Source organism: Cuculus canorus, chromosome 16 (genome assembly GCF_017976375.1).
Source record: "Cuculus canorus isolate bCucCan1 chromosome 16, bCucCan1.pri, whole genome shotgun sequence".
Classification (NCBI taxonomy): Eukaryota; Metazoa; Chordata; class Aves; order Cuculiformes; family Cuculidae; genus Cuculus; species Cuculus canorus.
In genome coordinates this window covers 12,571,210-12,583,770 of record NC_071416.1, presented here as the reverse complement: position 1 = coordinate 12,583,770, position 12,561 = coordinate 12,571,210, and the positions used below count along the sequence as shown (strand labels likewise).

Here is a 12,561-nt window from a genome sequence, read left to right as displayed (position 1 = left end):
GTTGCCAAAAGTTGATCCTGTTCTAAAACAGAGAGTCTATAATGGAGTGTCTTCCTGTGCAAATAAATACCTCTATGAATGAACGGACTGGCAGTGAAAATAATAAAAGTTCCCATTTATCACAGTGGTGTCTCTGTAAGCTCAGTAGTGCTGTTCCTCAGCAATTGCAGGGTGAGACTTGACAGTCACAAATCCTGTCCTCTGGACTCGCCCTAATCATCTCTGTGGTCATTTCTCTAACCTGCTGTGGGCCTGGCACCATGGCCACTGTAATAGTCCTTCGCTTTCCTGAAATCTTGCTGTTTTAAATAATGTTATGGTTTGTCTTATCTCATAGTCAGTTTTGCAAAGTGTGTTTTTGTCATATGTGAGCAGAAAACAGAACAAGTTACGATTTTTAGGTGCTATCACCAAAAAGCATCTGTTTTAATGAGATACTTATTTTATTATCAATCAGCAACACCAGAGCCTGGTGAGGATCCCAGAGTTACAAGGGCCAAGTATTTTATTAGAGATGAGTTTCTTGTAAGTATTTCCTTTCTTTCAGTATTTCTTGCGTGATTCTTCTCAAATATAAGCTTTTACGCAGCTTCTGCTATTGCAAAATGCTGTCACTTCTTCTGTGTTTATATTTAGCATCCACACTGCATAAAACACTGTTAACGAAAAAGAGCTTTACTGCTCTTTGTTAGCTGCTCTTCGGATATTTATTTGCTGACACAGTACGTAATTAAATAGTGTAAGAATCAGTGAGAATTAAGAAACCGTAAACAGAATGATGAGTGAAGTCCTACTGTTATTAATTGGGCCGGGTTTTTATTCCATGCATTATTTCTAAAGATAAAGACTAATCAAGAGATGCATCATTTGTAAAATATTCATGTTCTTTTCATATTATCTTTCCCGTTACTGATCAACTGAAGCTATAATAAACACAGAATTTAAGAAATATTATTACGATTACTTGTAATCGCGTGCACGGCAATCAAATTGTGGACTTGTTTTAAAATGGAGCAAAATTCAATTTTGAGGGAGGCTTTCTATAAGTGCAAAGCAGGGATAAAAGCCTGGTACACAGAAGCAATATCCCACTTTCTTCTCTGACAAATTGACTAGAAGTTATGTGGCTAAATGCACCAAAGCTGCGTACAAATAACATTCTGAGTTTTGTTCAGCTCTGAAATTCCGCAGCATGCAGTGACCTTCTCACCGTATAATTGTGATCATTTTAAATGTAATGTTTTAGGTGAGGAAGTGAAAAATTGTGGGCATTTTGCCTCATAGTTACACCCTTTGACAACCCAGCTCACACATACGTATCTTAACCTTCATTCATCTGAATTTTGAGGACGTGAAGGGTTTTCTCCAGTCAGTTTTCTTTTAACCAGTATCTCTGTCTTGCTTTTAACAGAGAATCAGCACAGCGAGTGGAGATGGAAGGCACTATTGCTATCCTCACTTCACATGTGCAGTGGATACAGAGAACATCCGGAGGGTTTTCAATGACTGTCGGGACATTATTCAGCGCATGCACCTTCGCCAATACGAGTTGTTGTGATGGAGAGCACTTTTTTCTGTGTTTTGGACTCCTTATTCCTTATTAAAAAAGAAAAAAACCACACCCTTGCCCACATAGGGTGGAAGAGAACTGTTTGAATCTCCCATTGATTTGCACCCCTCAACTTTTTCTCCTTGCTGGACAATAGCAGCACTTCTAAGCTTGCTTCTGTACCCCTCGGACAGTTTGAGATGGCCTCTAACATTTAAAAGGCCGTTTCCATGAGGATTCCCTAACACTGTTATTAACAAAAAAGGAAAAAAAAAAAAAAAAAGGAAATAAAACCTAGTTAATTAAAAGCCCTGAATGTGGAGCACCTGAAAGAATTTGGGATACAAAAATTAAAACATGAAACAAAAATGGGGAGAAAAAGCTTTAGGTAATTTAGCACTGATGTGGGCGTAATCCTATAACCCGTGATCTCCGCTTTGTATCACTCACTGCGTCAGACTAAAGAAGGTGCCAAGTCACAGCCTGAGTATGAAGACAGACACTTGAGTTTGGTTCTCTGACTGTAATGTGGCTTTGAACGGAAATACTGACAATTCTACAACAGACCTAGACAGTGCAAAAACCAACTGCTACCTTTCAGAAGGGTATTTTTAAAACCAGTCTTGGTGGTCTAAAGACAACCATGGACATCTATGAATTGAACTGCGTATGGCCTGTGATTGCAGAAAGAGTTAACCACACACTGTTTTCAGTTTGTCCACTGATGATCCCGTCTGCTATAAAAATCATTATCTGGACTGTAGTCCTCACAGTCTTTCCCTTCTTTTTCTTCTTCCCTCCCCTCATTTTTTATTTTACTGCTGGATTATTATTCTTGTACAGACTGTAAAATGTATTATTTTGTACAACTTTATTGAAAAAAAAAATAACTTGTAGAAGATCTTTGTGCCTTGATTATGGCTGTACCTGTACAATGAGCTAAGATGTAAGTATGTTTGATTGCGCTGTACAGCTTTGTCAACCCTATCTGCAGCATTAGCTCAAGGTAGGGAAAATTTATCTGTAGTTTAGTTTTTCTGGTTTATAAAAGAAGGAAAAATACTGTTTATTAAAAAAAAAAAAAAAGAAAAAAGAAAAAAAAAGAAAAAAGTACAAATTGTGCAAACTTAACCACTTTAAAAGTGAGGTCTTCAACAAGTGACCAGATGTTGCAGCATCATGCTTTTTAATTTTTAGCTTTAATTCATTTAAATCTCTATCCAAATGCAAAACATGGCTTGTTTCTACATAAACCAAATTTTGCTACAAATTATTAATGTTAGTCTTTGGTCATTCATAGTCCTTTTTGCTGAAGACAAAACCAGAACAATAAAAGACGCGTAGGGCATCATGCAGGTCTGGTAACCATCTCTAGACTGGGCCAAATACCCCACCACCCTCCACTCACGCTGCGTGGGCAAACGACTACCGGAATGACAAGGTGTGCACTGCCCTTGGATTTGGCCACTGAATTCCAGTTTCAAATGACATTTTTATTTCTCTTTTAATAAAGAGATACTTTAGAACCTTTTTGTTTTATATTAACTATATAAGTAGCTTAAAGTGAAGATGTGTGGATTTTTCTTAAACTTGAATAATTTATGCAAATTATATGCTTAGAACAACGTGGTACAGTAAAAAGAAAAAAGAGCAAAAATCACTGTAGCAATAAGAGAGCATGTAATTTTAGTAACTACTACACTGCTTTATATTTTATACCTAGGTGTTTTATGTCTCTGTGAGTGTGTTACTTTTTCATGTGTCTAAGCCTACGTGTACAATTTGTACAGAGTCAGAAATTACAGCTGTAATAACACATCTAGAACAGTGTTAGCCTATATTACTCAAACACCCCTGTTTCCCTGTCATTTACACCCCTAAACTGATCTGGATCTTACTGCAGTGACTTTAAAAGGAAAACAAAAGAAGCAAAACAGAAAAATTAACACCAAAATACTTGCCTCTCTGCCTTTCACAGTAGCTTCCCTCCACTTGAGACTGTGTTAACTTTCTTTTTTGGGAAGAGGTCCAGTTTAAATTAAACCTAGGGTGTGGTCAGTGATGTCTGTGCAGCTAGATTTGCTTTGGGTATCAGATGCCTGTTTGATACCAAGAACTGCAACTGTTCAGAATTGTGAGTTTTCATCGCTTTTGTGGCTAAAGTTTTAAATGAAAATGAATCGCCGAGTCCATTTTCATGTAAAGAGCAAAAACTTGATGGAGTTACTGTCCCATCTCTCTCAATTCAAAATTACGAGTGGTCTTTCAGAAGACACTAAATCACCTACAAATTTTTGCAGTGGTGGCTACTGATTTTTGAAACGTGGTCTTTCCCGTTCACAGCTTTAGAAAGTTGCCACCTGAACTTTGTAGAACTGTAGGAGAACGTGACCGAAAACAGCCCCCTGTGATTTAAGAATGTATCCAGTGCCTGGAGGTTAAGGGCTGGTGTTTCCACTAGGTAAAAAGTGGGACGTAGTGGAAAGGAAATCCATTGTGAGCCTTAATTTTAGTTACAGGAGCCAAAATTTTTACTTTTGTGCCAACCCTTGTCTTTTTAAGCCTAGGAGGAGTTGGTGTAAACACCAAATTTATAATGGAGAAAACCTGTAGTGATGTGAGGAATGTAACCTCTCATCAGAGAGAAACAAAAGCACCTCCGTTTAAAGAAAACTTAAAAAGCAAATAAGCTTCTTACTCTGATAATGAGAAGGATGCATCCTATCAGTGAGCTGTGTAGGACAGCAACAGTGTAAGAAACCTAAAGCTTTATATGAACAGAAGTGTTTGGGGGATGCTTTTTTTTTCCTTGACTGAGAAAAAAGGCGATTGTTTTGAATATGGCCGAGTTGCACAAGTGTGGAGTATGTGTGTGTCTTAATGTCTCAGTATTGCCTTTGTTAGTCTCTCTATTAGTCCATGCAGTTCGGTGGCCTGGTAAATGCAAGTCTTATTTTTAACAGCTTTCTTTTTTTAAAAATACAAAACCATAAAGCTTTAATGCTTGCTATTTAATAAGTAACTGTGTTTTCTTCTGTCTCTAATTTAGTGGCCATAATTTGCAGTTAATTGAACCATTCCAACCTAATGCTTACCCATACTTCCTAGTTTTGTTTTATTTATTTATTTGAACTTCTTGTTTTCATGATCGAGGACTTTCACTTCTGTCTCCTTCATCTGTTTGGAAACTTCTGAACTTACAGCCAAAACTTAATTCATTCTACTCAGTATTCATCGTGATGCTGAAGTGTAAGATACCTGCAAGTGTAAACACTACCACTTTTACTAATAAAAGCAAATACAGTGTTTTAGGGCACATTTGCATCACTATAGCTGAGGTTGTGTCAGTATTTCCATTATAAACCCATAGAGGGTCTATATCTTGGCACTAAATTGCCCTAAGCTAAATCTTTGCCGTACAAGGCTTCTGCTCGAGCATGATTTGGTGGGTTGGTTTTTAAACCGTTTCCAACACAAACTCTTGTTTCTGTTTTAAGTTATACAACTGTTTTGTTGGATGGGGGTTGGTTTAGGAAAAAAAAAGAAACAACAAAAACAACAAACAAACCTGGTTCAAGATTGTTTTTGGCACTTCTGTAACTCAGAAATGGTTTTGATTTTAAAACATAACCTTTGGCAAGCCAGTAACCTACAATATGGTCTGATCACTTTGGGTATTTTGTAAAAATAATAATAAATTGTAGAGATGTTGTGGTTTCAAAATCAGCTACTGTGCATTTGCAGTAACTTATTTCAACCCCAGAACTTCTAGTGACTGGTACCTCAGTGCACATGATCAGCAGCCACTGTGATGCAGCAGAGCAGTGATGACTTCTGAAGGGTCGTCTTTTCACTGATGTGGAAAGGTAAATCCACTGCAGGCTGAAAAAAGATTCGGCTGCTTCTGAAAGCATCAAAACCTGCTCTCTTAGAGGCTGAAACTGGAGCTCTGCAAGTTGTTAGGAGCAGACTTTGATGCAAAAGTGTACAAAGGCATGCTGGATCAGTTGTCATAGACAGAAGCCCTGAGGGCTTGCCTTCATTTATCTAAAAACTATTTTGAATCACAGCATCAAGGACAGAATTTACCTTCGAGTATGTCACTAACTGCAGAGGAGCTGAAGCTAATTCACTTCCAGAGTGTTGCATATAGTTGAATCGTGCAGGATCACTTTTTTTACTATTAAATCTATGCACAGAAATATTAATGTTCATCACTTCAGAATCTGAATATCTTGTAATTAGTCGTGGTGCAATATTCCTGTAAATGATGTAGGATGTTTTGTATTATATCCTGTTTTTCCAGTGTTGGAAGTTAATGTACTGGGAAAAACAAAAGGTACAAATGTGATTCCACAGGAAATTGCCCACAGATATGGAGACAAAGCCCGTGCCATCCGAGTACCAGTCCAGTGCCTTAGTGATAATAGCCTTGGTGATTGGTGCTGCACAAATGTCTGAGATGGATACAGTCGTTATACATTATATAATTATGTGACTTCTGGAAGAGAGTAAGTTCTCTTCTTTCCCCGAGTGTATCCAGTATGCTGTCGGTATTTCTGACAATGCTAGCACCCATAACACCCTTTCCATGGAAGCAGAAGATAGTATTCCTACTGAACTAAGAAGTGGGATCAAGGCCATAGGTAACTGTCTGCGGAAATCACACAGAACAGGTCTTCATCCCTAAAGTATATCTTGAGTTTGTGTAACAGTAAAAGTACGTAAAACATCTGTTTGCAGTCCCAAAACAAAACTGTACCTTTCTTCCTCAGCTTGGTGTCTCTGAAAATTCATCTGTTGAGGGAAAAGCCTTCCTGTTCTCTGCCAGAGTTTGAGCTATCTGTAACTAAAATAAGCTACAAAGGGAATTTCTGAACCTCTGCTGATGAAAGCCGTTAACGGAAAAGTCTCTCTAGTGACGGGCAAGCTAGAAATCCAAGAATGAACCGAGTTTAATCCTGGTCATAGACAGTGAGTTCACACACTGTGAGTGGATGTGTTGCAGTTATGAGGTGGGTAAACTGTATTTTCCTGTGTTGCAGAGATTGCTAAAATTTCAGCCATGAGTAGTGGCATCGTAATTCTCTGTTTTCAACCCTGATTCTCATCCTGTTAAAACTCTTTATCCTGTCTATGGCTTATGTTCTGAGCTGAGCAAAACGAGTGCAGTTTAAAGCATAAGCTGGCTTGGAAAAGCAGCTTGGGGAGGAGGTGGGGAGGGAAACTAACCTCTCACTGCATTAAATGTAAAAATAATAAGGTGGGTTTTTTTCCTACCTCCTGGGACCTATAAACATAGCCTGGTTCTGCGAGAGATAAGACTTCTGCTCTAGATTGACAGCAGCGGCAAACTCCCCGACACCTTTGAAATAAGGGGTACCTGACTGGATATGTAAGAGATAATTTGCTTTTTACAAAAAAGACCCAAACCCCACCAAACCAGAATTTACAGATTTTCCTATTTTTTTAGGAATTCTGCCTCAAAAGTCTTCATTTTAATGACAGGACAAAATAAAGCCTTTAAACATCATCCCAAGTACAGAGAGAATGATACATTTTTGAGGGAGAAGATGCAGACACTAGGGCTTTTTCTGTACTGTAACTCGCTCTCTAAGGTTGGGGAACCAGTAGACAAATGTAAGCAAATTCAAAATTGTGAAGTTATCTCTTCAGTTCCATTTACCCAGTTGTTCTATTAAACTAATTGGGTAATACTTTTTTTTTTAAGCCTAGGACAGAGATAGCAATGTTGGGAATTCTCTCAGTTGTGTTAGGCAAACAAATGTTCTTAGACTGCGAATTATTAATAGTGAAGTATATTGTTTCTATTTGTAGTTTTACAGTATTTGATATGACTGGAATTGTATCGTTCTCGCAACTAAAATACTAGCGTGCCAGCAGAGACAGGAGCTACTGTATATGGGGTATGAATTAACTGCATCAGGCTTGTGACTGGAAGGCTGCTTGGAAAGGGGGGGCCATTCCAGTCCTTTTCCACCTCATTATCAGTTTTCTGTTGGCAGGATCAGAAGAGCTTCCATAAAAAGCCAAATGAAGGGGCTGGGTGATAGAAACAAATACGTGTCTGTGGAAGTATTAATGAAAGGTATTTTAAGCCACAGGAGACGGCATGTCTTTCCTGAAGAGTGTATGTGAGGATTCTCTGTATTTTCTATCTCCATTCTCCTTTCATCTGAAGGCACAACATGCAAAATGGAGTAACGGATTTCCTTGAAGTTTTGGTGCTAACCTTGAGTTCTGTTTCCCACAGGGCAAAAACTCTGCTGGGCTACAAAGGTTCATCTGTGTAGGGTAGTTGGAAGCGCTTGTGCTGCCCCAAGCAACGGCTCTTGTTAATGTATTTGTGATTTAAAACTGGGGACCTTAGAACCAGTGGTTCTGTCCAACATCAGGGCCCAAACACTGCTACCTTTGGATACAGCTGCTTTCCCCTGCCCTCACACACACTCTATTAGAGCGTGTATGGTGGATTAGAGAGAATAGAGCGGCTTTGAAAGAAAGGGATGAGATACCCGCACTGAGAGTTCAAAGGAAGTAAGGAAAGCTAAATAAACAAAACTCCTAAATTCATCACCTTGGATACTGAAAAAAACATGTATCGGGGAAATTCTTCATTCCCCAGGTAAGTGACCCGGTTTGGGATCCTTCTACAAATTGTCACGGTCAGAGAGTGTATTTATCTAAAAGGCCAGGATATCTCCACCAAAGGAACCACAAAAAATGCACTTTCTACAGATGTGATAGAAGTGAGAGATATTTCAGTGAAGTGTCAGTTTAATGAAGAGTATGCAAATCAACTGGAACTTGCTTTGAAGCAAGAAAATGTTTCCACTATAGGCTCATCTTGAAAACTACTCAGGGCATTGGGAGGCTGTGCTTTTGAGCAATCCACAGCATACAGATAGAGTTCCAGCTTTTTTAAGTTGTTGTTTGTAGGAGACCAGAATGACATGATGTTGGCAACCTAAAAGCCACCTTGATTTGTCTCCAGATACTTCTCAGTTGCTAGCAAAGTGTCGTGGTGTTAAATGTCTGGAATAACACTGCTACCAGTAATTGTGAACCCCAAGGTACAAACCAAACTGCTTAATGTGGAGATTCTGCCTGAGAAGGAAGAATTCCTTCACCAAAGCTCATTAGCCTAACTTTGTGCTGCTGTAATTTCCTACTCAATTTAAAAGTTGCTACCTTATCTGTAGTTGAATGTATAGGCTGATATATAAAGGGCTAACAATCACAAAATACAAATTTATGCTAAAAGAACTTGTAGCAAGCGAGGATCAGAGGCGATCGGCACACAGAGAATGCCAGGGTGGGTATTTTCACAAAACATGAATAAAAAGGCAAATGGTTTTGTTGGAAGTCAGCTCTTCTGTTTGGGTTTTTTCTTTTGTTCTAGAAGGAACCAAATGAAGCTGGATGATTTTTTAGCTGTATTATAGTCAGCCCTTCCTTAGGTAGGAAATCTTGAAGCATAGTTTTTAAGTAATTTGCTTAAAAATGAAGCAACAAATTTTGATAGCTGGGTGGAATTGAAACTTGAGCATTTGATACTTGGTTTATTCTTTACTTGCTTAGAAGAACCATTCCCAACTTTTATGAAAGAAATCTTCACTTCTGGTTTGGTTTTGGTTGTTGCTTTTTTTTCATTTAAAAAAAAAAAAAGGTGCAAAAAAAAAAGGTTTTCCACATTTCTCTAGATCTGGCTCTTCTTCACACACATCTGCTTTCCAGGATTTCTTTACTGCTTCTTGAAAGGATGCGGCAGAGACTCAGAGGCTGGCCTTCATAGTATATTTGTTGGGCTAAAAATTCTATCTTTAATACACTCACTGCCTCATCAAAAGCTCATGAGATGGGAATTGTGACTTAAGAATATTTTACACACAAAATATAGAAAAATGTGCATTTAGGGAAAAATTTATTATATTCATCTTCTGGATAATAAAATCTTTCAGAGACATTCTGGTAAATCTAAGTTCTTTTATTTATGAACATTTCGTTGAAACTTTGTAAAATACAAATCCATCTGGGTGAACACAGTTAAATCCAAGAAGACAATGAACGTTGTTTCCATTCGAAGTTGTAAAAGTATAGTTTGCAAAATCATTTTCTGGTACATGTAGTGTTTAATCACAGTTTAAATGATACCTCAAATCTGCTGGGTTTGATCTGACTTTGCCTCCTGTCTATTGACCTGAAGTGGGGAAAGCTTGGATATTGCAGTTCTTCTGCAAAGGGCTATTCAGCAAACGTCTGGCTGTTAGAGGTCCCTAGTTTTCTCCTCAAGGAAAGCTGAGAGTAAATGCTTCGAGTATTGTTCATTCTTTATATATTAAAAAAAATATTCATTTTCTGTTACTACAATCGAAATAAAGAGATATACAAAGACAAAAGAACTTCTAGTTTTCAGATTCAGACACTGAAATTACTAGTACCATTAATGTCTAATACCCCCTACGTCTCTCACTGGCAGTTGATGCTGTTGAGTGCTCCTTTTTTGTGCTCAACTAAGCAGTAAATTCTGTAGCATAATGACCATTAAAATCCTAAAAGTCCAACTCTAGTCACTAGCCACAACTTTTACCTGATCTGAAAATGCTTTACTGAAGCTAAGATGTACTATTTCAGGCCATAAACTCCAGGAGCAATTAAATTCTCCAGAATTTATATCTGATCCAGATATCCTACCTAGGGGACGCGCAGCTGATTTCAGTCATGGGAAGGAAGCCTCTTCTACACACATAAAGAGATCTTGTCGTACAAAGAGTATTTGAGCCTTCTGTAAAGAACTAGGATCTCCTCCTAAGCCTCACAAAGTCTCAGCTTTGTGGTTTTCCCATCCAGTTGCATTAGAATGTTTGTTATATTCTGGACTCGCTTTTTCTCCCATTTTAAATGTTCTGAACCTTCTGTTAGGGTAATACAACAGTTATTCTGAAATTGCCTTCTGAGATCTTGCCCTGCATCCTACAACACTGTACATCATTATAAGCCAGAAAAAAAAAAAAAAAGCTGATGAAGCACAGGAAATGTATATACGTTTCACGGTAGACTCTCAGAAAATACTTTTTTTTTTCTTGGTTTGGGATAGATTAAATTCAGATCTGGTATTTTCTTAGGAGTTCTGACTGGTTAATCACACTGTCTACTCCGAGTACGCTATTATTTTCTCACATCTACAAGATGGAAATTGCCCACTAACTAAATGGAGATACGCCAAAAATTTTTTCTCAAGGCTATTCCCATTGGCCTCTGGCCTCAGCCTGTCACTTCACTCCCCGTTCTTTCCTCATAAAAAATGGCCAGTGCTCTCATAAGTGTTGAAATGTTACCTTACTATCTTCCTGGCTGCAGGCAATCCAGCAATCATCTAGCACAGGTAGAGAACGTGTCCGTTGTGCCTCTGCTTCAATCCATGCCTTCTATTCTCTTTTCCTTTCTGTTGGCAGAGCAAAAAGAATATTATCCTGGGCTCAAAAAAAGCATTGAAGAAATATTTCAGGAAGGGTTGCTTCACCACCATAGGGTAACATAGAGCTGCACAGTTCATGCTGTGCTGCAGTTCAGGTGGTGGTGTGTATTTTCTATAGTGAAATTTTAAGTGCAGTAAGCCCTTTAATGAACAATGAACAATGAACAATGGCTGTGTCTCTTGAAGACCCTAAAACAACTTAATTCTGAACTGGGCTTTTTCGGCCTTTCCTTCCAAGCGATTTCTTTATACTATTTTTCAGTTAGAAACTGAATGAGAATAAAAGACCTTTTAAATAATTAATCAGCAATGCTCTTGGCTGCCCTACAAATCCCAGAACACACCCTCGCCCTCCCCTTTCTCTCAGTTACGCTCTTATGCAACTGAAGAACGGGAGTCGATCTGAAGAGAGACAAAGGGACTCTGTTTCTCTCACATGGTCTCCATTTCTGTAATGCCTGTCTCCTTGCTTAAGGCCAGACTGCATGATCTGTTTTCATTTTAGATTTGCCCCTCTTCGTTCATCTGTACCTTCCCAGTCCCTCCCGTCGCCGGGAGCCCTCTTGTCCTCCTGCCGTCAGTCAGCACCCCAGCTCAGCCCCTCTCCTTTCGCACCCTCTCTCGGCACCCTGAAGAAGGGCTATGGTGAGGTCCAGAGGGGAGCACAACCCCTCCTTTGGGATCCAGCTCCACATAGCAGGGAACAACTCCCATGTCACAAGCTGCCCTGTGTGGTCATAGGCAGCCCAAGAGCCTGAGAAACAGGGAAGGTGGTTCACGCAGCACAGCCCTCTCCTGCCCAGAAATGAAACTGCTAACAACTGTAATGCCGGTAGTGTTATTGAGAGGGACTACACTTGGTTTATCAAGATTTTTTTGGATCAAAGACTTCAGGATTTTTGTCTTAAGAGGAGGTTTGGATCGGATATCAGGAAAAGATTTTTTCACTGAAATGGTCAGATTGAACATCAGAGAAAACTTTGTTCTCTGAAAGTGTCAGATTAGACATCAGAAATCTTTCACTGAAAGGGTCAGATTAGACATTAGGAATCTTTATTCACTTGAAAGGGTCAGATTAGACATAAAGAATCTTTATTCACTAAAAGGGTCCGATTAGACATCAGGAATCTTTATTCACTAAAAGGAACAGATTAGACATCAGGAATCTTTCACTGAAAGGGTCAGATTAGACATTAGGAATCGTTCTTCACTGAAAGGGTCAGATTAGACATAATCTTTATTCACTAAAAGGGTCCCATTAGACATCAGGAATCTTTCTTCAGCGAAAGGGTCAGATTAGACATCAGGAAAAACTTCTTCTCCGGAAGGTTTTCGTGCTGCCCGGGGCAGCGGTGGAGCCCCCAGCCCTGCAGGGATTTCAGAGGCTGCATGAGGTGCTCAGGGAGGCGGTTTTCCTGTGCACAGGGTGACTCGGACTCACGCTCCGGGCCGCCCCTCGGCCCCGGCCCCGCTGTCCCCGCCCCGCGCTCCGCCCTGTCCCGGCTGCCCCGGC

The 12,561-nt window shown here is 39.4% G+C and overlaps 1 protein-coding gene across 2 annotated transcripts in view; it reads left to right on the top strand.

The window, feature by feature from the left end:
* Positions 1-8,038, top strand: part of GNAS (GNAS complex locus) — a 153,576-nt gene extending 145,538 nt beyond the window's left edge. For both annotated transcript variants that reach the window (XM_054081941.1, XM_009570256.2), the window contains exons 11-12: positions 458-525; positions 1,412-8,038. In XM_054081941.1, coding sequence (XP_053937916.1) covers positions 458-525; positions 1,412-1,558 — 215 coding nt within the window. In that variant the 3' untranslated portion in view covers positions 1,559-8,038. The remainder of the gene's footprint in view (positions 1-457; positions 526-1,411) is intronic.
* The last annotated feature ends 4,523 nt before the right edge of the window (positions 8,039-12,561 follow it).